Consider the following 25044-nt stretch of genomic DNA (forward strand, 5'->3'; position numbering starts at 1 on the left):
TTCTGTAGAGTCTGAATCTGTTGTGGAAACACCAAACTGTTGTCTATATAAGACAATACCAAAAAACATTTGTCACATTTATCATAATTTTTTTTACAAAGGTTTTTAATGTATTAATTTTGCAATGGTGAATCAAACTAAGACACAAAAATAAACATGAAATAAAAATGACTATGAGTGACAATACCATCTCGGAAGGATTTTGGTCCAGTCTACTGAGAAAGCTTCTTATCAACGAAGCAGCAGTGAGGGAGGAGGTGTAGTGGGACGAAAAGCTGCGGCTGCTGCTGAGTTGGTCTGGCTGGGTGAGACAGTTATCTGGTACCCTGGTGGTCAGTACAGTCTTGGTGACTGAGGGTACCTCTCTTCTAACTGCCACCAACTTCACTGTCACAGACACCACCTAAGGAAGGTTATATGGAAAACAAATTAAAAAAATGTGTTAAATCAGTATAATTTTAACAGTCATGTGTTACCACATCTCTCACACAGATTCGCTAATGTTGAACTGCTCTAACGTCTGCTCTGTGAACCTGCATAGACATACACAAGCTAACATGCTAACAGAAAGTCAGAGATATCAGCTTTCTTCGAACAACTCTCATTCCAAACAATAAATTATATTGACAAGATTACAAACAAAAGCTTTAAACTTACTGAAATCAACATTGAAGCCAGCCTTCGGTGAGAGTACTGGGTCCAGGTTCACGGCTTTGACCTCTTGTGTTTGAATGAGTAGATTCTACTACACTAGATGAGTAGTAGATGGAGGCTGTGAGTGTCCATTTTCGGTTAGCGCACATGCGCACTGGGGTGCACAGCTCTGTAACTTAAGTCTCATACCACAAACCATGCTACACACTCACAAAAACCAAGTTCATATAACTTAAAGAAACAAGTATGCGGGTAAAAAGTACGGAACCCGGGAGAGGTCACTTTAAGTGATATTTTTTCTGGCCGTGATAATTTGTGAGCACGTTTTCCTTTAATTGAGCCCTCGAATTAATACAACGTGAGCACGTTTTCCTTTAATTGATCCCTCGAATTAATAAAACGTGACCCCGTTGTAGGCCTAAATTTAGCTCTCGAAATATGTATTTCGTGCTCACATTAATAATTTCTGACATTTTCTCAGCGCTCACAGTCGCAACTTCGTCCCACATAGCAGAGACATGTGGGCCAGATCTGGCTTGAAGCCGGCACAGGTGGCGTTCACTCGGCACTGGCATACGGCATGTGAGCCGGACATGGCCCAGATGCGGCAAAGGCGGCACTGTCTTGACTCCGGCAGACAGATGTGGGCCACTTGTGGAGTGCCGAATTCGGCCCACATATCAGCTTAGACCTCTGGGCCACATATGTGAGGCCGGACTCATCCCACCCCTAAAGTTATTTTTCGTGTTAAGCTATTGACATTGGACTAATCAGGCTGGCTGTAACATTACAGTTCATATTGGTAAGTGCTGATAACCGTAGGCAGTTAATTAATTAAAGCCTTTTTAGTTTTCACCATTAGGTGGTGAGGTGAGGAGTTTATAGCGGACTTCCACTCTTTGTAGCAGGGTCACCTGTTTACATGTGTCAAGACAATATTGAGTGCACGTTTTACAAATTGTGGCCACGTTTAAGTAGATCGTGCGCACAATGTTCTATAACCATATTCACTAAATTGTGCTCTCGTTTTAGTAAATCGTGCGCTCGTTTTAGTAAATCATGCACTCGTTTTATAAATTGTGCGCTCATTTTAATAAATTGTGCCCTCGTTTTACTATGCTTAAAATGAGAGCTCGATTTAGTAAAATGAGTGCACACTATAGTAAAACGAGAGTACAATATAGTAAATTGTGCACACGATTTAGTAAAACGGGTGCACACGATTTAGTAAAACGGGTGCACGATTTAGTAAAACGAGTGCACAATTTAGTAAATTGTGCGCACAATTTAGTAAAACGAGAGCACAATTTAGTAAAACGAGCGCACAATTTAGTAAAACGAGCGCACAATATAGTAAAACGAGCGCACAATGTAGTAAAACGAGCGCACATTCTCTCAATGACACCTCTAGGGCTCCGTAAAAAAGTGCAGAAAACTCGGTGAGAGAAAGTAAACTTAAAAATCTAGTATGAATTAAGTTAAATGCACTAATTCATCATAAGTCAGGACATTGTTTGCATTTACAGTGAAGGAGGTTTCGCAGCCTATAGAGTAGAACAGTCAGGTTCAAAAACAGTTTCATCCCATATGCCATAAGACTGTTCAACACGTGACTATAAACAGTACCCCCCTCCACCCACTCCCATTACCCTGTAATTAAAAACGTGCAATAATATTTATCTACATCCAGGTTTCTTAGATATTTATAATTATTAAAAAAATATATTATATATAATATATAATATAATATATTTATTTATTTATTGTATATACGTTCTGAAAATTGTACATACTGTTTCTGTTAAATATTCCTGCTGTACTAGGAGCCATTGTACCGAAATTTCTTTTTGATGAAAATCAAAATGACAAATAAAGTCTGTCTAAGTCTAAGGATGAAACACATAATACATTTCATTGGAGCTCACTTTTATTCTTTATTCAGATTGAGTGGCTGCTGGTTGTCAGAGATCAGCTGTGATTCTCTGGGACCAGCTCTGAAGTCCAACCCCTCCCATCTGAAACATCTGGACCTGAGTAACAACAGCCTGAAGGATTCAGGAGTGAAGCAGCTGTGTGGTTTTCTGGAGAGTCCAGACTGTAGACTGGAGACTATACAGTGAGTTCACTGTCTGTTACTGTTGTAGATCTGATATGTTTAATCACCAACTGAATCTAATTCATGTTCATCCAGAACTTCATTGTTCCTTAAATTGAAGACAAATCCAGACTCATCTATATAAAAATAACATTAATAACTAAATGATCACAAGTGATCATAAAGGGGTCCATGCCGTGGCGAAGTCGTCCCCGAGCGGGACGCAGAGGCAGAAGTCACCAGTAGGGCCCTCTATAGACCATATTGCATGAAACTTGGTAGGCTTGTAAGGAGTCATCCACAGATTATTACTGTCAAATTTCAAGCAGTTTACTGCAGTGGTTTGTGATATACAAACTTTTAGTCATTGCTGTGCCCCCTACAGCCTGAATTTCACGAAACTTGGTATGCTTGTATGCAAGCATGTTATAATGATGGTTGCTAAGTTTCATAATGATTGGGTGAATACTTATGCCTTAAAGTCACATGGAATGTTTCCATGTCACCTGTAGCGCCCCTGTTGATGTAATGTCACACAAGTTGATGGGCGTCTACACAATACACTCCTGATCAAAATTTTAAGACCAGTTGAAAAATTGCAAGAATTTACATTTTGCACTGTTGGATCTTAAGAAGGTTCTAAGTAGTGCTTCAAAAAGCAAAAAGAAGAAATGGGAGTGAGACAAGAAAAAAATTTGAGTAAGCAATTTATTGCAAACAACCATTAAACTGAAATAGACTGTTCATCAGCTGATCAAAATTTTAAGACCACAGCCTTTAAAAGCCCAAATCTTTGCAAAAATGTGGATTCAGTGTCATTTTCTGTCAGGTACCCACACTGTCATGACCTCCTGATGGCAAAGACAAGGCATCAGCAAGGACTCTCGCAGCGTGCCATTGCTGCTGAGGTTGGACGCAGTAAGACAGTCATTTTAAACTTCTTAAAAGATCCTGAGGGTTATGTGAAAAAAAAGTCAAGTGGTAGACCCAAAAAAATTTCACCGGCCCTGAGCCAGGGGATCCAATTGGCTGTCCGTCAAGACACGGGACCTCGACCCAAATTAAGCTTGTCACTGGTGCCAACTGCAGTCCCATAAACATTAGACGACATCTTCGAGAGAAGGGTTTTAAGAACAAAAAACGTCTTCAAAGACCTTGTCTCCTTCAATGTCCTGGACATTGGAAGGTGGAAGAAAGTTTTATTTTCTGATGAGAAAAAAATTAACCTTGACGGTCCTGATGGCTTCCAACGTTACTGGCATGACAAGGAGATCCCACCTGAGATGTTTCGTACATGGCACAGTAGAGGGGGCGCCATCATGATCTGGGGGGCTTTTTCCTTCAATGGAACAATGGAGCTTCAGGTTGTGCAGAGGCGTCAAACGGCAGTTGGCTATGTGGAGATGTTGCAGGGGGCATCCCTCATGACTGAAGGCCATCGTCTGTGTGGTAATGACTGGGTTTTTCAACAGGACAATGATGCAGTTCACAATGCCCACCTGACAAAGGGCTTCTTCCAGAGAAATAACATCACTCTTTTGAACCATCCTGCGTGTTCCCCTGATCTAAATCCAATTGAGAACATTTGGGGTTGGATGGCAAGGGATGTTTACAAAAATGGACACCAGTTCCAGACAGTGGAACCATGAAGCCATCTTCACCACTTGGAGCAACATTCCCACTAGCCTCCTGGAAACACTAGCATCAAGCATGCCGAAACGAATTTTTGAGGTGATTAACACAAATGGCGCAGCTACTCATTACTGAGTCCTTCTTTGAAAATTGTATTTCTGTTTTTTTTTTTTTTTTTTTAGATGTGGTCTTAAACTTTTGACTTTTACTCAAATTTTTCCTTGTCTCACTCCCATTTCTTCTTTTTGCATTTTGACGCACTACTTAGAACCTTCTTAAGATCCAACAGTGCAAAATGTAAATTCTTGCAATTTTTCAGCTGGTCTTAAAATTTTGATCAGGAGTGTATGTTACAGATTGTGTATGCCAAATTTCATGAAGTTAGCTATTGCAGTTTTTGAGATATTGAAATGTTGCCTTTGTCGCACCCCCTAGAGACCAAGGGTCACAAAGGTTGGAGTGCTTGTACAGAATCATATTATTATCAATGATATGAAGTTTGATTAAGTTTGGGTATATACTTCACAAAATATTAGCTTTTGAGTTATACTGTTGCACGCCATAAAAATGAATTAGTCATTAACTTTGTAATCAATAATCCTGCGAAAGTTCTTTTGAGAACTTTTCATTATCTTTGTCCATAAATGATATATGCCAAGTTTGGTGAGAATTGGATGAACGGGCTAGGAGGAGTTGATTTTGCTTCGAGGTGCAAAATGGCGTGTTCGAAAGGCCACCCCTGTGCGCATGCACTAGTTACAGTAGAGCTCCAGTGCAACCTCCTACTTACTCATCAAGCCAAGAGCAAACCTACAGGTGTCCTAAGCCAACAATCCCGGACTTTGTCACGGAAGATCCTAGCGATTTCACACATCTGAAGATCACTCTTGACAACCTTTTGCCTCCTGATGCTACCGAGCTATTCAGATACCAAATACCCATGGATCACCTGAAACTCGAGGATGCACGCCTGGTAGCAGATTCATTTCTGAACTCCCCATTTCCCTACTCTGACACCATGGCTGCTTTGAATGAGAAATATGGTCAACCCCATAAGCTTGCTCTCAAGAAAATCGCCAGTGTGATGGACTCAGCAGACGTAAGAAGGGGAGATGCAGATGCATTTGAGAGATTTTGCTTTGCAGGTTAGGTCTATTGTTGGCATGCTTACCACTCTAGGTCCAGAAGGTGAAGCAGAGTTGCGATGTGGGTCCCATGTGGAGCGACTTTTGAGTAAATTACCAGCTGAGATGAGGTCAGAGTTCCACCTCCAGATGGGTCGTCGTCCTGGAACCGTGTACACTCTCACTGACTTGTCGGAGTGGCTTCATTATGAGGCATGGTGTCAAGGCTCTGAGCCACTGAATCCCAATAAGGGGCAGAAAGCAGTACAAAGAGCGTAAGCGAGAAGAAAAATTGGCTTGCTCAACCACAGTACTCCATGGAGCCAATGAAACATCCACAAATCCGCAATCTGACTCATCCCAGAAGAGAGCCACATCACAGGCCTTCTGTCCATACTGTAACAATAATGATCACTACCTTAGTCAGTGTACTCAAAGTGTGTTCAAAGTCTTTACTAATGATCAAATGGCCAATTGGATCAAAACTAACGACATCTGCAAAGGTAGACATCTTCAGATCCTACATGAGGTCAACTCCAAGGATGCCAGTTTTAAAGAGGATTTGATTCGGTCCATTTCAGCCACTGAAACCTTATACCTAGATGAGCCTACAGACAGTAAAAGAGTCCTCCTGAAGGTCGCCAGAGTTCTGATTCACTACCAAGGGAAAACTCTCGACACCTTTGCAGTGCTCGATAATGGATCAGAACGTGCCATCCTACTTGCTACTGCAGCGCTTAAGCTGGGCATACAAGGATCAGAAGAAAGTTTAACACTGAGAACAATCCGTCCTCTGTCTCCTTCGAGATATCTCAAGGGAGTCATCCCCAGAAGATCTTCCAAATTAAAGCGGCTTTTACTGCCGAACGCCTTGGATTCGCTGATCATTCCTATCCTGCGGCCATCCTGAGCAAGTATAAGTATCTTCAAAACCTACCTCTTCAGCCCTTCGAACACGCATCGCCCCTGCTACTCATCGGTGCAGATCACCCCCATCTAATAACACCCATCACACCTGTTCCTCTGGGACCACCAGGTGGGCCAGCTGCCGTAAAGACCCGGCTTTGATGGGTACTACAAGGACCCGCTCGTCTTCTTCGAACTCAGTTGCAGTCGCAAGAGTGCCTTCACCTTTCCCTGAGTCCTGCAGAGCTAGAACTCAAAAGAGATGTAGAAAGACTGTGGCAACTTGATGTCTTGCCTCATCGGTGTGAGAAACAGGTTACGGGGTCAAGAGAGGATCAAGAGGCCATTCGGTGTTTGGAGGCCAAGACAACTAGAGTAGAGGTGGACGAAGTTATGCGTTACGCCACACTATTGTTGCGCAAGGCCGACTTTCCCTGCTTCCAGGCCCCAAAGGAAGCTGTCATGCCTAGTGTGGCCATCAGTGACATGAGGAGAGATGACACCCCTGACATTTATGAGTGGCAAGTACTACCCTTCGGGACCACTTGCAGTCCTTGTTGTGCAACCTTTGCCCTGCAGAGACATGTCGCATCACACTCACACACACAATTGTCTACATGGTTTTACAACCAGTCAGGAAGCCCGTCATTTGCTGAACAAGTTAAGGGACCTTCTAGCATCTGGGGGATTCGACATCCGGCAGTGGGCCAGCAACCAGCCAGACGTTTTGAGTCACCTCCCAACTGATGCTAGATCTGCCAAGTTGGAGCTGTGGCTCTCGCAAGACAAAGTAGAAGTAAGAGAATCCACTTTGGGCTTGAGTTGGTTCTGTGACACTGACACCTTAGGCTTCAAACACAGACCTGTGTCATACAATTATTGTTATCTTATTGTTATCGTGGCGCTGTGAGAGACGGCAGCTATTCCAGTCGCTCCGTAGCACTGTTCCCGTTTTCCGAGTTTTTTTCGAGTTTTTCTCTTGTTTTCTCACTTTTTCATTTTATCTTCGGATTTGTTACTATGTATCCTATGGATATGGCGGTTTCTCACATTAGAGCCAGCTCTCTCGTTTATTCTAGAGAGGATTTGCTGGCTCTCAGGAAGACCACACACGGAGAAAGGCACAACATCCCAGCGAAGCTGCGGAGGAGGTACCGGGGCTGCAAAGCCGGGGCTAAGCTAAAGGCTAGGCTAACGGAAAATCGGAGGCGTTATAAACCATTGCTTCCCTCTGTGATTATGGGGAACGTCAACTCGCTGCCGAATAAGATGGACGAGCTGTCCGCTCTGGAGAACCAGCGGATTTACCGTGAGTGCAGCTTGCTCATTCTGACCGAGACATGGCTAACCGAGTACCGGATGCTAACGTGGATCTGCAGGGATTTACAGCAGTAAGAGCCGACAGGGACACGAAGGCGTGTGGGAAAAGCAAAGGTGGGGGACTCATCATCTACATCAACAACCGATGGTGTAACCCTGGCCATGTCACAGTCAAGACAGTGTGGTGTTGCCCTAATCTGGAGCTCTTTAGCCATTAGTCTGCGGCCATATGATCTCCATCTGTGTTTACATCCCTCCGAGGGCGGAAGTGTCAGGGTCTGACTGTGTCAATTCTTCTGATGTTGGGTTTTGAGTTCTTGTCTGATCACTTCCTGTTTTATTTTGAAGGACTGTGTGTTCCCTTGTCTCTGGTAGCTTAACTTCCCCTTGTTGATTGCACTCCCTGCCCTAATGTGTTTCACCTGTGTCTTATTATCCCCCTCTCACTCAGTATTTAAGCTCCACTCCCCTTTCCTCCCGTGCCAGATCGTCTTGTCCCCTGTGTGAGAGTTCCAGCCTGAATTTGTTTGTTTGATTCCCGGATATTGGACCCAGTATTGTTCCTCCGACCTCAGAGCTTTGACCCTGGACTGTAATAAACTCTGATTTTGCCTGAACATTGGATTCCTCAGTTGTGTCCTCCTGGCCTACCCATGACAGAACGATCTGGCCAAAACATGGACACATTGGAATCAGAACAGATCCGCTCAGCCCTGAGGGTACAAGCACAGAGACTGCACCAACAGGACCAGCAGTTTGCTCAGCTCCGCCATGAGCTAACAGACGTCACCACTCGGACTGAAACACACTGTGCTACGGTCTCAGCACAACTAGCACAGGTCATTGAGCAGCTCCAGAGCCCCACTCCCCCTGCTTCCTCCACTGCCACCGACCCCTCCGTTTCTCCAGCTGCTGTTCCTGACCAGTCAGACCTCCCTGAGCCCTGTTCCCTCAGACTATCAAGCCCAGAGCGCTTCTCAGGAGACTCTGGTGACTGCCGCCTGTTCCTTACCCAATGTGAGCTCCATTTTGAATTTCAGCCTAAGGCCTTTCCTTCTGATCAAGCTAAAATAGCATTCATCATGTCTTACCTCTCCGGAAGGGCCAAGGCCTGGGCCACATCTGAATTATGCGAATAGACCAGAGGCTCTGGGAATGCCAGCGCAGCCGGCTTCCTTCCCTGCTTTACCAACCACCGGCACCCCGCTCAGCTGGGCAACTTCCTCCCCCTGAGGACTCACCTGATATTACTACAACTTCAGAGCCAATGCAAATTGGGCGTGCCAGGCTGACCCCCGCCGAACGACAGTGCAGGATCCGTGAGGGACGGTGCATCTACTGTGCGCAGTTGGGCCACATGATAGCTGACTGCCCAGTCCGGGATTCCAACCCTGCCACAGCCTCCACGTCCCTGGTGAGTGCTGCACTGACAACTTCCCATACTCAACGTCAGCTCACAGCCTTAACTGTCATGACAGAATCTACCACCAGATCCATGAGAGCATTAGTAGACTCTGGGGCAGACTCCAACCTAATGAACCTAGAACTGGCAGACCAGCTGGGATTAGATACTGTTCCCCTCAAGATACCCCTCTCAGCTACTGCCCTTGACGGCAGACTTATGAACCAGGTCACACATGAAACTTCACCAGTTACACTCACCTTCCCTGACGGCCACTCTGAGAGAATGACTTTCCACCTGTTTCACTCCGCTACTCACCCCCTAATATTAGGATACCCATGGCTGAGAAAACACAACCCTCACATGGATTGGACATCTGGAGTTGTGTTGGACTGGGGACAGAACTGTAGGACTGACTGCTTTCCCTGTCTCACCACGACCCCCAGTCACCCACGTCCTCCAGCCATTACTCCACCCCGGACATTAGTCACGTGCCAGAGTGCTACCATGATTTAAGAGATGTTTTTAGCAAGTCTAAAGCCTTATCTCTTCCTCCCCACAGAGAAGGTGACTGCGCTATTGATCTCCTTCCCAGGGCTCCTATTCCCCGGGGCCGGCTGTACTCCTTGTCAGCTCATGAACGTACTGCTATGGAAGAGTACCTCACCACTTCCCTGCAAGCGGGTCTGATTCGCCCATCCTCATCACCAGCTGGTGCAGGGTTCTTTTTCGTTGAAAAGAAGGACAAAACTCTCAGACCCTGCACTGACTACACCCATCTCAATAATATCACAATTAAGAACAGGTACTGAACTTCCACTCATCACCTCTGCCTTTGACCTACTTCAAGGCTCCAAAATTTACACCAAATTAGACCTCCGGAATGCTTATCACTTGGTTCGGATCCGAGAGGGAGACTGCTTTCAACACCCCTATAGGTCACTATGAATACTTGGTCATGTCGTTTGGTCTTACGAACGCCCCAGCAGTTTTCCAGTCCCTGATTAACGATGTCCTCAGAGAATTCCTGAATAAAACTGTTTTTGTGTACTTGGATAATATCCTGATTTTTTCGCGCAATATTAATGAACATGTAACCACTGTCAGACAGGTTCTTGCTCGCCTTTTGGAGAATGGGCTATATGTAAAGGCTGAGAAGTGTGAGTTCCACAAGAGCCAGGTGACATTCTTAGGGTACATCATCTCTGAGGGTCAGATTAAAATGGATCCCGCTAAGGTGCAGGATGTGCTCAAATGGCCTCCTCCCACATCCCGTAAAGAGTTGCAACGTTTTCTGGGATTTGCAAATTTTTACAGGACGTTCATTAAGGGTTTTAGCTCCGTAGCTTCCCCCCTCCACGCTCTCACCTCTTCTAAGTCTATCTTTCAGTGGTCCCCAGCAGCAGAGGAGGCTTTTCTGCGCTTGAAGAAGGCCTTCGCGGAAGCTCCAGTCCTCACACTACCCGACCCTGTAGAACAATTTATCGTTGAGGTGGATGCCTCGGATATGGGGATTGGGGCTATCCTGTCCCAGAGGTCGGGTAAGGATGGAAAGGTTCATCCATGTGCTTACCTCTCTAGACGACTATCTCCTGCGGAAAGGAACTATGCTGTGGGGGACCGAGAGCTGCTAGCAGTCAAGGTGGCGTTGGAAGAATGGAGACACTGGCTGGAAGGGGCAGCCCACCTGATCCTGATCTGGACTGACCACAAGAACTTGCAATACTTCAAATCTGCCAAGAGGTTAAACCCACATCAAGCCAGGTGGGCAATGTTCTTTACCCGGTTTAACTTTGTCCTGTCTTACAGACCCGGCTCAAAGAATAAAAAACCAGACTCCCTCTCGAGAATTTTCTCTCCAGAAGATTCAGTTGAAAAAGAGACTCCCATCCTGCCGCCAGATCGTGTCCTGGGGGCCTTCACATGGGATGTGAAAACCAGAGTCATAGAAGCCAGTCGCGACATCCCTGCCCCTGCTTCTTTCCCACCAAACTGGCTGTTTGTCCCCCCAGACCTTAGGAGTGAAGTCATCCAATGGGGGCACTCTTCCCCATGGTCGTGCCATCCCGGGGTAAAGCGCACCTTGTTCCGACTGGCCGAAAGATTTTGGTGGCCAGAAATGAAGGCGGATGTTGGTGAATTTGTCTCTGCCTGTTCTGCCTGCTCCCAACAGAAAACATCCAACGCACCTCCAGCTGGTTTCCTTCACCCCCTGCCCATACCTCATCGCCCCTGGTCGGACGTCTCCATGGACTTTGTCACAGGCTTACCAGACTCTCAGGGTAACACAGTCATCCTCACCATTGTTGACAGGTTCTCCAAGATGGCTAAATTTATTCCTCTCCCTAAACTACCTTCTGCCAAAGAAACTGCTGAGGTTTTGTTATACTCAGTATTCAAAGATTACGGTTTACCTCAAACCATCCTGTCTGACCGGGGGCCCCAGTTCATAGCAAGGTTCTGGAGGGCTTTCTGTGAACTAATTGGCGCCAAACCCAATCTGACCTCCGGTTATCACCCCCAGAGCAACGGTCAAACCGAAAGGATGAACCAGGAGATGGATGTTGGGTTGCGTTGCCTCACCTCTCAAAACCCCTCCAACTGGTCCAAATCATTACCCTGGGTTGAGTTTGCGCACAACACCTTGCCCTCTTCCACCACAGGCTTAACCCCCTTCCAGGTTGTTTTTGGGTATCAACCCCCTCTCTTCCAGGCCTTGGAAAAAGACGTCTCGGTGCCGTCAGCCGCTGTCCAGGTCCGACGGTGTCGGGGCATGTGGGTCCGTGCCAGGAAGGCACTCCTGAAATCCTCCCAGGCCTACAAGAAGTCTGCGGACCGTCACTGTCGATCTGCTCCAGACTACACCCCAGGTCAGAAGGTTTGGCTCTCATCCCGTGACCTCCCGCTACGTGTTCAGTGCCGTAAGTTGGCTCCCAGATTTATTGGTCCTTTCTCCATCTCTAAGATCATTAACCATTCTGCAGTTAGACTCAAGCTTTCGGGGTCCTCCAGAATCCACTCCACCTTCCACGTCAGCCGCATCAAACCCGTCAAGGAGAGTCTTCTCGTCCCAGCCACCAGCGCCCCTCCGCCCCCCCGGATTATCGACGGGGGACACGTGTACTCTGTAAAGAAGCTGCTGGCGGTTAGGCGGCGGGGTCGGGGACTGCAGTATCTGGTGGACTGGGAGGGATATGGCCCAGAGGAGCGGTCCTGGGTACCCTCTCGCCATATCATGGACCCCCAGCTCATTCAGGACTTTAATAATTCGCAGGGTCCTGGGCCGCCAGGTGTCGGTCCTAGAGGGGGGGTACTGTCAGGGTCTGACTGTGTCAATTCTTCTGATGTTAGGTTTTGAGTTCTTGTCTGATCACTTCCTGTTTTATTTTTGAAGGACTGTGTGTTCCCTTGTCTCTGGTAGCTTAACTTCCCCTTCTTGATTGCACTCCTAATGTGTTTCACTTGTGTCTTATTATTATCCCCCTCTCACTAAGTATTTAACTCCCCTTTCCTCCCGTGCCAGATCGTCTTGTCCCCTGTGTGAGAGTTCCAGCCTGAATTTGTTTGTTTGATTCCCGGATATTGGACCCAGTATTGTTCCTCCGACCTCAGAGCTTTGCCTGCCGTTTTTGTACCTCTGCCCTTTTTCTCGTGTGACTTCTGGTTTTGACCCTAGATTCCTCAATTGTGTCCTCCTGGCCTACCCATGACAGGAAGCAGCCGCTGCCTGTGAGAAAATACACAGCGTCACAGCACGGCTGCAGATGCAACATTCTGATGCCTTCATAATAATTGCTGGAGACTTTAATCATGTCATCCTGGACTCCACCCTGGCTACCTTTCACCAGGTCGTGAACTGCCCCACCAGGAAGAACAGGACAATAGACTTACTGTATACCAACGTGAAGGAGGCATACAGAGTCACCGCCCTGCCCCCCCCTGGGCAAGTCAGATCACAACCTGGTGTACATTCAGCCCCAATACACACCCCTGGTCCATAGGCAGGCTGTCTCTACTTGTTCCATCAGGAGGTGGACTCCTGAAGCAGAGGAGGCCCTGAGAGACTGCTACAACACCACGGACTGGGATGCACTGCTGGGTGTACATGACGAGGACATAGAGGGGATGACTCACTGCATCACAGACTATCTCAACTTCTGTGCAGATGTGGTCGCCCCCACCAAGACTGTTCGGTGTTACCCAAACAACAAACCTTGGGTAACACAGGGAGTCAAGGCTGTCCTCAACCAGAAGAAGAAGGCCTTCAGGACCAAAGACAAGGAGGAGATGAAAGCAGCACAGAGGGAGGTGAAACGCTGCCTGAGGGAAGCAAAGGACTGCTACAGGAAGAAGGTGGAGCAGAAGAAGAGGGAGAACAACATGAGGGACGTCTGGGAAGGTGTCAGAACCATCGCAGGACACAAAGCAAGGACCAGCACAGAGGGGGGAAGTGTAGAGAGAGCCAACGACCTGAACATGTTTTTCAATAGGTTCAGTGAAAACACTCCACTCCCCACCGACACTGTAGCCTGCCCTCCCCCAACGCATCTTCACCCACAGACATCAGCAGCCCCCCCTCCTCTCCTCCCCCCCAGCTGCCACAGCCATCCCCCCACCTAGCCCTCCCACTCGCACCTCTCTTGCACAGAATCCCCCGACCCTCCCCTTCTCTTCCATAGAAGCTGGACAGCTCCCCAACCCACCCCCCCTCCTCTCAGCCCCCCCCCCCCCCCCCCCCCCCCCTTGCTTCACAGCTAATCAAGTGAGGGGTGAACTGAGGAAGGCAGCAGGACCGACATGGTGTGTCCACGGCTTCTGAAGACCTGCGCTGCTGAACTCGGGGAGCCGCTACAAGGCATCTTCAACCTGAGCCTGCAACTCGGGAGAGTGCCCACCCTCTGGAAGACTTCATGCATCGTTCCTGTCCCCAAGAGGAACCGGCCCAGCGAGCTGAATGACTTCAGACCGGTGGCACATCACACCTGATGAAGATGATGGAGCGGCTCTTCCTCCAGCTCCTCAGACCTCAGGTGCAGCACGCTGAGGACCCTCTACAGTTTGCCTACCGGGCAGAGGTTGGTGTAGAGGATGCCATCCTCTACCTCTTACACAGAGCCCACTCGCATCTGGACAAGGGAAAAGGCACTGTCAGGATTACCTTCCTGGACTTTTCGAGTGCCTTCAACACGATCCAGCCCCTTGTACTCCAGGAAAAACTCTCCAGAATGAGAGTGGACCCCTGCCTGGTTGCTTGGATTTCCAGCTACCTCACCGATAGACCACAGTACGTCAGACTGAAGGACATCATGTCTGACACTGTGGTCAGCAGCACTGGAGCTCCACAGGGGACTGTACTTTCCCCTATCCTCTTCACCCTGTACACCGCGGACTTCTGCTACATGTCACATACAGAAGTTTGCATATGACACGGCCATTGTGGGGTGTATCAGTGGCGACGAAGAGGAGGAGTACAGGAGCCTGGTGAGGGATTTTGTTGTCTGGAGCCACACAAACAATCTACAGCTCAACACCTCAAAGACTAAGGAACTGGTCATTGACTTTGGGAGGGACAGACCCAACCCCAGACCAGTTCTGATAGGAGCAGAGGAGGTGGAGGTCGTGCAGACCTACAAATATCTTGGGCTGTGGCTGGACAACAAACTGGACTGGACGAGCAACACGGGGCAGCTGTACAAGAAGACCCAGAGCAGGATGTACTTCTTGAGGAGGTTAAGATCCTTCAACATCTGCAAGAAGCTCCTGGGGATCTTCTACCAGTCTGTGGTCGCCAGCGTCCTGTCCTACGCTTTGGTTTGCTGGGGTGGGAGCACCTCCAAGGCAGACCTCTCCAGGTTGGAGAAACTAATCAGGCGGGCTGGCTCTGTGGTTGGCACGAGGCTGGACCCTCTGGCTACTGTAGCAGAGAGCAGGACACTTAAAAAACTAACAAGTATCCTGGACAATGCCAGTCACCCTCTGCACACGACCTTCAGCAGACAGAGAAGCACCTTCAGCAAGAGGCTGCTCCTCCCAAGGTGCAGGACAAATAGACACAGGAACTCTTTAGTCCCCCTTGCCATCAGACTGTACAACCACCACTCACTTGGGGGGAGGAGGATGAAAAGGAAAGGGCCTGAATGACTTTTTTTTAACTAACTGGCAAAAGTAAAGTGCAATAACAGTGTATGTACAGTCATGTACAGTCACAATATTTATTTCTCTATTTATGCAACAACCATGCATGTACAATCAATATTTATTTTGTATTACTATTACTATTGTATTACTATTTTTATTATTCTTCACTGGGTGTTTTGGTATTCTGGGCTTATTATACTGTTTCCTACATGTATGTCTGACAGTGCTGTATGCGATGGAGGAACCTCCCAAAGGGATCAATAAAGTCATCTATCTATCTATATCTATCTATCAATGCTCCTACCATGAGGAACATCTACCGTGTGTTGGCCACTCAATATAATCCTCTTGGACTCCTCCTACCCTTTACCACCCGGGAAAAGATTATTGTTCAACAGCTTTGGGATAAGCACAGAGATTGGGAGGACCCCTACTCCCTGAACACCTCTTGCAAGCCTGGATAGAGTGAAAAACAGAACTGAAGTACATGCCTCAAATGGTTTTGCCAAGGTGCTACCTGCCATCAGCATTGGACAATGCTCAGGTGACCCACATTTTTTGTGATGCCTCCGAGAAGGCATATGGATCTGTAGCTTACCTCCAGAGCACAGATGCAGGTGGCAATGTACATCTAGCCTTCCTCCTGGCAAGATCACGCGTAGCTCCAAACAAACAGCACTCAGTGCCACGGTTGGAGCTCTGTGCAGCACTCTCAGGCACCCAGCTGGCTACAAAGTCCTAAAAGAGCTTACACTGCCTATCCAAGAAGTCACCTACTGGACAGACTCTACCACTGTCCTCCATTGGTTGCACTCTGAGTCCTGCCACTTTAAGGTATTTGCAGGTACCTGAGTGGCAGAGATACAGGAATTGACCAACTTGAAATCATGGAGATATGTAGACTCTGCCAGGAATCCTGCAGATGATCTTACCAGAGGGAAGAGCTTGGAAGAGCTAACAGGACCTAACCGGTGGATCCATGGACCACAGTTTCTACTGCAGCCTCTGAGCGAATGGCCAGCTAATCCCTCACAACCAGCTGGGAGTGATGACACAGAACTAAGAAAGCCTGTCTTCTGTGGGCTAACCGTTACCTTACCACCTGCAACAGATGGATGCAAGCATACCAAGACTTGGTACAAGCAGTAGGAGAGGAGCTTCATCAGCTCCTACAGACAGGAAAACCAGTTCCCCCAAGCAGCCGATTACTCTGCCTCTTGCCTGAGTTTGACAAGACCACCCAGCTTATCAGAGTCGGAGGCCGATTAAGACATGTTAAAGGCCTTGAAGCAGACACAGTTCACTGTGTAGTCTTGGATCCCAACCATCAGAATACTCGCCTTCTCATAAAGGCTTATGACATCCAGTTGTGTCATCCAGGACCAGAGCGGCTGAGCTCCGCCGACAGTTCTGGATACTCAGAGGAAGGGAAGCAGTACGCAGACACCAGCAGACATGCCTAGAATGTCGATTCTGTTCAAACCAGCATTTCATTCTGCTGAAATGGACTGGTTCGGCCCATTCCTGATCAAGGTGGGGCACTGAAATGAGAAAAGGTGGGGCCTGATATTTAAATGCCTAACAACTAGGGCTGTGTATCGAGAGATCCTGACATCCGTCGACAGTGATTCGCTCTGAACTGAAACAACTCCTGGACAAGCGACAGATCAGCTTCCATTACAACCCTCCTGCCGGTCCACACTTTGGTGGGGCATGGGAGCGGGAGATCCGCTTGGTCAAGGCAGCTCTTTATTCCACACTGGGCTCAGAGACTGTTACAGAGGAAGTCCTTAGAACGGTCCTTACCGAGATCGAGGCCATAATGAACTCCAACGCCGCTCAGATATGTTTCCACAGACTTAGCAGATCCAGACCCAGTGACGCCCAGTTGCCTCCTCATGGGGCAGCCAGATAGCTCCCTACCTCAAGTTGGTTATCCAGAGTCCGAGCTGCTGAGCAAGAGGAGATGGAGACATTCCCAGGTGTTGGCAGAGAGATTTTGGTTAGCATTCATCAAGCATTACCTACTAGGACTACAGACCAGAAGGAAGTGGCAGAATCCTTCTCCAGATGTTGAAGTCAGCATGGTGGTGATGTTGATTGAACCCCAAGTACCACGGTCATCATGGCAGATAGGCAAAGTGACCAAGGTCTTTCCAGTCATGGATGGACAAGTGAGGATGGCTGAGGTGCAGATCCATGACCCTTATGACACTTATGAGACCTAATATTTGAGCTAAAAAATGGTAAGTTAGAAATTTCCAGATTGTCACAAAGTGTTTGCTCTATGTCCATCCATGTTTCATCTAATGTACTGGGTTTAAGCCATTTTGAGATATACTGTAACTTATTTGCTAGGAAATAGTGATTGAAGTTAGGTAAATCTAGTCCACCCCTGTCTTTAGTTTTCTGTAAAGTTTTCAAGCTGATTCGAGAGGGTTTATTCTTCCAGAGAAATTGGGAAATATGGGAATCTAGTGATCTAAACCACATATAAGAAGGTTTTGTAGGAACCATAGAGAATAGGTAGTTGATTTTAGGCAAGATCTTCATTTTTATGGTGGCAACTCTCCCCATGAGAGAAATGGGTAAGGATTTCCACCGAGCGAGATCGTCTCCAATGGTCTTCAGTAATTGGTTGTGATTTAACTTAATTAAATCTGACAATCTGGAAGAGATGTTTATACCAAGATATCTAATGTTACCCGACTGTAATGCCATATTGGGTGTCCCTTGAAAACTACAGTTAATTGGTAGGATTATACTTTTTGACCAATTAATAGAGTAGTCCGACAGAGATGAGAACTTATTGATTAATGAGAATGTTTTGGAAAGAGATGTACGTGAGTTCTGAAGGAATAATAAAATGTCATCGGCATAAAGACTTATCTTATGTTCTATCTTTTTAGACCCAATACCTTTAATATTCTGATTTTGTCTGATGGCCATTGCTAAAGGTTCAATAAAGATGGCAAAGAGTGATGGGGAAAGAGGACAACCCTGTCTGGTGTCTCTCTGTAGATTAAAGCTAGGCGACGTGTGATCATTTGTTCTGACTCTTGCATTAGGAGAGTCGTATAAGATTCTAATCCAGTTAATAAAGGATGGACCAAAACCAAATTTACTTAAAGTAGCTAGTAGAAATTTCCAGTTAACTCTGTCGAAGGCTTTTTCCGCGTCCAGAGATACTATAAATGTTTCTAGGTTATTAATGTTGGAATAGTCTATTAAATTGAGTAATCTGCGCATGTTAGTAGAGGAATTTCTGCCTTTTATAAAGCCTGTTTGGTCAGGGTGAATTATAAGAGGAGTTATTTTCTCTAACCTTCCAGCTAAAGCTTTACATATTATTTTGAGGTCAACATTTATCAGTGATATAGGGCGGTAACTAGATGGCAATGTGGGGTCTTTGCCTGGTTTTAACAGTACGATGATACTTGCAGAATTCATGGTTGGTGTTAGATAGTTTACTTCTTTAGATAGTTTACTTCTTTATGGCAGGACTTCTACCAAGTTACTGTCAGGAACACGTAGTGTTTGTTATTTTTTTAGTTCAGTTTTCTGTCCCTTTTTGTCACTTCCTGTTTTATTTTGTAGTGTGAGTCTCATGAAGTCTGTCTTTCTGTCTGGTTCTGTCTGATTGCTTTCCCAGCCCTCATGTGTTTCACCTGTGTCTCATTGTCTCCTTCTCCCTCGTGTATTTAAGCTGTGTTCCCAACTCCTTCTGTGTCAGATCGTCTTTTAGGTTTACCTGAAGCGTTTGAGCCCTTTTCTTCGAAGTATTTTCTAGTCGTGACCTTACCCTGTCATATTACCTGAGTTTTTGCCTGCTGGATAATTGTACCTTTGCCAGTATCCTCACTTCCTGGTTTTGACCCTGCCACTGAAATAAACGACCTCCGAGCTTGCCTGATCCCTGACTCCTCCATTTTGTCCACCTGGTCTGTACATGATAGTTACCAGGTTTGATGCCTTTCGCCCTTGCAGTTTGTCCTAGGCAGACATTTTTATTTAAGCAGAAAATGAAGGCAAATAATAATAAAAATTGGAAGAAAAACAATAGGTATCCTGCAACATTGTTGCATGGATCCCTAAATAAAGGAAACAGGACATCCATACAATGATTACATAAATATTCACTCCTATAGCTGAATATTTGCAAACAGAAAAGCAACTTACTTGTTAATGGATGCACACAGATTCCCACTGTTAATTCTGCAGTTATCAAACTGCCCCTGCACACTGTCTGAGCAACAGAAAAAAAGATCCAAACTACCATCTGCTACGAGCTACTAAAGAATCAGCTATTGAACCAATCAGAGCTCTAAGTCAGCGGGACTTAAAAATATGAAAAGCAGCTATGTAATTAAAGCAATTATATCCCGACAATACAACTGAGATAGAATAATGAACAAAACCTTCTTTACAGCTGAATCCATTATGTCCATGGACGGTTCTCACAAACACAGAAACTGTGTGTGTGTATCTATGTCTTTTATTCTTTATTCAGATTGAGTTACTGCAGTTTGTCAGAGATCAGCTGTGATTCTCTGGGACCAGCTCTGAAGTCCAACCCCTCCCATCTGAAACATCTGGACCTGAGTCTCAACAGTCTGAAGGATTCAGGAGTGAACCAGCTATGTGGTTTTCTGGAGAGTCCAGACTGTAGACTGGAGAAACTAGAGTAAGTTCACTGTCTGTTACTGTTGTAGATCTGTTTAATCACCAACTGAACCTTAATTCATGTTCATCCAGAACTTTTCTCCATAAATCTGTAAATGTCCTTTAGTTCAAGACGAGTGTTTGTAACAGAAACTGTAGAAAATGTCCACTATTAGTTGTTAAAGTCAATGAAGCTTAAAAGCTGTTAGGACACAGTTGAGCTGCACATTTAAAACCTGAACACATCTGATTGAATTATTCATCATTTAATCTACATATTTTATTCTTTATTCAGACTGAACAGAGGCAGGTTGTCAGAGATCAGCTGTGATTCTCTGGTTTTATCTCTGAAGTCCAACCCCTCCTATCTGAAACATCTGGACCTGAGTCTCAACAGTCTGAAGGATTCAGGAGTGAAGCAGCTGTGTGGTTTTCTGGAAAGTCCAGACTGTAGACTGGAGACTCTGAGGTCAGTTCACTGTCTGTTACTGTTGTAGATCTGATATGTTTAATCACCAACTGAATCTAATTCATGTTCATCCAGAACTTTCCTCCATAAATCTGTAAATGTCCGTTAGTTCAAGATGAGTGTTTGTATCAGAAACTGTAGAAAATGTCCACTGTTAGTTGTTAAAGTCAATGACGCTTAAAGGCTGTTAGGACCCAGTAACGTTGAGCTGCACATTTAAAACCTGAACACATCTGATTGAATTATTCAAGATTTTTACATATTTTCTTACATCTTTTATTCTTAATCCAGATTGAGTTACTGCAGTTTGTCAGAGATCAGCTGTGATTCTATGGTCTCAGCTCTGAAGTCCAACCCCTCCCATCTGAAACATCTGGACCTGAGTGACAACAACCTGAAGGATTCAGGAGTGATGCAGCTGTGTGGTTTTCTGGAGAGTCCGGACTGTAGACTGGAGACTCTGGAGTGAGTTCACTGTCTATTACTGTTGTAGATCTGATATGTTTAATTTATTTTCATATGTAACTTTATAACATTGGAGTGGCAGCTACTACAGGATGTTGGAGAAGACCGTGTACAATCCCTTTTTGACCTCGTCCCTAAGGGACGACACTGCACACTTCTATTTCTCAGTTTGAGTAATTTATTAAAAGCAACACAAAGAAATAAGCTTACCGAGCCAATCTTCCTGTCCCTGACAAACAACAAAGTCATATCAGTTCATGAAGTCTGACTACCTATATTTCCCTGACCAGTTTTAATACATTACTACAAAAAGTTGTGAAGGATGCAGGCGAACTTGGGTGTGTCGTCTTCTGGTTGGCTCGTAATCCTGCTACTCTTCACCTGCCACTCACACCCATAACATCTGACTCCATCCTCGTTCCATCTCCTCGAGTGAGTGCCTGCACACAACAACCTTAACAAAGAACACACTATTCTCCCTGATATGGACGTCCGGTTAGTCTAGCATTGGGTCATCTCGACCTGCTGCATCCCCTTCCTTTATCTGTTCCTGACATTTTTCTATTCCTGCACGGCCTGGAATATTCTGTGGTCAGTAAGATATATTAAGCAGAACACACTCTTAACTACTATACATTTATAAAGACCAGGTCCGAAACCTTGGCGTGCTGATAGACTCAGATCTGACCTTCAACAGTCATATCAAATCAATCACCAAAACAGCCTTTTATCAACTTAAGAACATATCCAGAATTAAGGGCTTTATGTCGCAAACAGATCAGGAGAAGCTGATTCATGCCTTCATTTCCAATAGACTCGACTACTGTAACAGTCTCATTTTGGGACTCCCCCAAAAATGTATCAAACAGCTGCAGCTCATCCAGAACGCTGCAGCTCAAGTTTTAACCAGAACAAAGAAATCAGAGCATATCACCCCAGTTCTTAAGTCTTTACATTGGCTCCCAGTCAGCTACAGAATAGATTTTAAAGTTCTGCTACTGGTTTACAAATCACTGAATGGTTTAGGTCCAGAATACATGAATGACATGTTAGCAATGTATAAACCCAGTCGAGCTCTGAGATCGACTGACTCAGGTCAGATAGTGGAGCACAGAGTTAAAACCAAACACGGTGAAGCAGCATTTAGCTGTTACGCTGCACACAAATGGAACAAACTACCAGCAGAGCTGAAATCAGCCCCAACTGTAAGCACTTTTAAATCCAGGTTAAAAACCTTTCTTTTTTCATGTGCATATGGCTGAGCCCTTTTAAATCATTTTAAATCGTAATCTTGGATTTACACTGTAAGTCCTCTTAATCGTAAGTCCTCTTAATATATATAAGGGATGTAACAAATTACCGATATGAATCGGAAATCGGTTTTGATTTAAAAGATGTGAGTGCATCGATACACAAGCCCCTGGACCGATCTAAATTTACCACGAACCGGTCGATGGGCCGATTACAAAGTTATCAATCGGTTTATCAGCAATACAGCTGGAAGCCCCGCTTGCTTATTCTCTTTCTCTCTCTCTTTCCGCAAAAATCTCTACACAGTAACGTAGACTAGCGTTCAGTTTACGAGGGAAAGACAAAATGTGCGACAGAGATACGATTTATGATGCACCGCCAAGTCTTAAATCCAAAGTTTGGAAGAGATTTTGATTTTATAAGAAGAACGGAACACTAGATAAAACCGTTTCAATATAAAGGAGTGTAAAACAGCACTGAAGTACAGGAGGCTCGCAAGCGTGACTATCCCGTTTTTAGGGGTGCTCAAACACCCCTAAACTTTGTCCCAGCCCCCCTAAAAATAAGAGTTGGAAAAAAGAAAATTTGGCTGTTTTATTTTAAAATGGTTTGTCTATGATGCGATGCCAAAACAAATAGCACAATCAAAGAAAACATGTCGTTTAAACTTAATATTTTAACGAGGGAATTAAGTCCCCCCGCCCCCAGTGGTATGATCCACCTCTCTCGTGTACCGCTCCTTCCCTCACGCAGCGCGCACACACCTTAAGTTTGGCTGACCACCTGAGGGGCGTGGCTCCTATAAGTTACCAAACGATCTATTTACTTTATCACTCAGCACCAACACATTCCAGTCATTAGCAACAGCCCTAACTTTTACTGTTGTTGTTATTGTTCAGTAGGAGTTTGGAGGAGTTGTTGTGGAGAATGAGGGCTTTGGGACATGATAAATTAGAGTAATAAACACAGTGACATGGTTCTGTATCCACATGTCAAAAACAACAAAAATACTTGTTTGCTAGTCTTTTATTAAACTTATCACTATGAAGGTAAACAATATCACATTTTTAGGATTGATTTAGGATCATTCATAATGTAAAATGTCTACTTTAACCAAGGAATATCGGATTACTCTCTAGGCAATTGAATCAGGTCAACTGGACTTTTTTTTGTCTGTGTCTGCGTCTGTGTCTGCGTATCATCGGATAACATCATATTGCACTGAATCGTACCGAATCGGATCGGATCAAGTCCTACCGAATCGAATCGTTTGTTTTTAAAATGTATCGTTCCTGAATCGTTTCGTACCCCGAATCGTCTTATATTGGAGAGATGCACACCCCTAATATATATATAATACACTTTTCTTTTTTCTTTTTTCTTTGTTCTTGCTTTTAACTGTGTGTTTTAATTTGTTCTGTTTTTATGTAAAGCACATTGAGTTGCCTCTTGGTATGAAATGCGCTATATAAATAAAAATGCCTTGCCTTGCCTTGCCTTTATCATACCACATTAAGAGTCAATATATGAGATGTGGATGTCAGTAAAGTCAGTGGTAATCAGTGTAGGAGACATGCAGATAACCTAAAGGCACACAACCAATGTGAATGTGAAGTGTCTGGGAAGAAGAGCAGAGAGAGACTGATTAGACAGACAGGACCTATGTAACCTTGGACAACACAGCTGCTCCAGATCACAACAATCAGCTACCTGCACAACAGACAAACAGAACTGTCTCACATTACATAAGAGTTTAAGAGGACACCAGGAGGGGGGAGGAGAGAGGGACTCACAGCTGTCAACATGCTAAACAGTATTAGCACACAATGAATGAGTAGTAATAGAGAAGAAATTAGAGCAGAGGTCTTCACGATCCCTAGGGGGTTCACGGAGGTACTGCAAGGGGGTTGCGAAAGTTTTGGTTGATTAGACATTTTGTTTTATATTTCCCCCCACAATTTTTTCCTTAAATTTAAATGTCTTTAAATACACATAAGTAGGTCCTGCTCTATCTCTCCATCAGTTTGGGGTCCTTGGCCTGGAAAACATTGAAGACCCCTGAATTAGAGCATAAGAGCTCAGTGCCAGAGTGAAGTGAGTAGAGGAGAAGAGCTCAGTGGATCATCCCCCAGCAGCCTAGGTCTATAGCAGCATAACTAAGGGATGGTTCAGTCAGCTTTATCGAAGAGGAAAGTCTTAAGCCTAGTTTTTAGCATCAGTCTGAGACAGATGTTCCTGCTGATGCAAGTGAAATAAGGCAGTCTTGCTCACTTTCTTTATATGAGAATTAAAGGACATATCCTGGTTGCCAAGGTGATGACATCCAAAGAAACTGAGTGATAAGATAATGAATCTCTGATATGTTTCTGTTGTTCCACTAAGAAACGTGCTATTTCTGTTGGAAATTAATAAGATTTTAAAGGTACAGTATGTAAGAAATGTATTTCAATTAATCATAAAATGGCCCTGATATGTCACTAGACATGAAGAAATCATGTTCATTTCAAATACTTATATCACTGACAACAGTGGTGCGGCCAGGATATTGTCATTTAAAAGTGAAAGTTGCAGCCCTCAACTGATGTTGATGTTGACATTTTGTGTTTTGGTCTGAGGCGCCACCCTCCAGCTATCTACTAATCACGAAGTCAGTAGAGTTTCGTCATCCGGGTTGCCAGCTCTGCTCTAGTCACCACAGCTGCAGCTACGAACATGTTGGATAAAACATGTATACTAAACCTAAAAGACCTCATTATGAATCCGAAATACGTCGTAACAAGTAACAAGTAACACATGCTGCAAGTTGACCTGTATGACCATTGCTAATGTTATTTAGTTACTCTCAATCTTTTCTGATGGGACTGAAAACAACCTTCCCACACAGCAAAAGGACACCGCGGGGTATCCGCCGCGGATGTATGGCTGC

The 25044-nt window shown here is 45.2% G+C and overlaps 1 protein-coding gene across 3 annotated transcripts in view; it reads left to right on the forward strand.

Annotated features, from left to right (window-relative positions):
- The window catches only part of LOC311509911 (uncharacterized protein), a 66311-nt gene that overhangs the window by 19195 nt on the left and 22072 nt on the right, over positions 1-25044 (forward strand). For all 3 annotated transcript variants that reach the window (XR_014699875.1, XR_014699876.1, XM_084575350.1), the window contains exons 9-12: positions 2597-2770; positions 19782-19955; positions 20229-20402; positions 20694-20867. Coding sequence is in view for 1 of the 3 variants with exons in the window: in XM_084575350.1 (XP_084431476.1) it covers positions 2597-2770; positions 19782-19955; positions 20229-20402; positions 20694-20867 (696 nt within the window). In the remaining 2 variants the exon portion in view is untranslated. The remainder of the gene's footprint in view (positions 1-2596; positions 2771-19781; positions 19956-20228; positions 20403-20693; positions 20868-25044) is intronic.

Source organism: Chelon labrosus (assembly GCF_963514085.1).
Source record: "Chelon labrosus genome assembly, contig: SCAFFOLD_31, whole genome shotgun sequence".
NCBI lineage: Eukaryota > Metazoa > Chordata > Actinopteri > Mugiliformes > Mugilidae > Chelon > Chelon labrosus.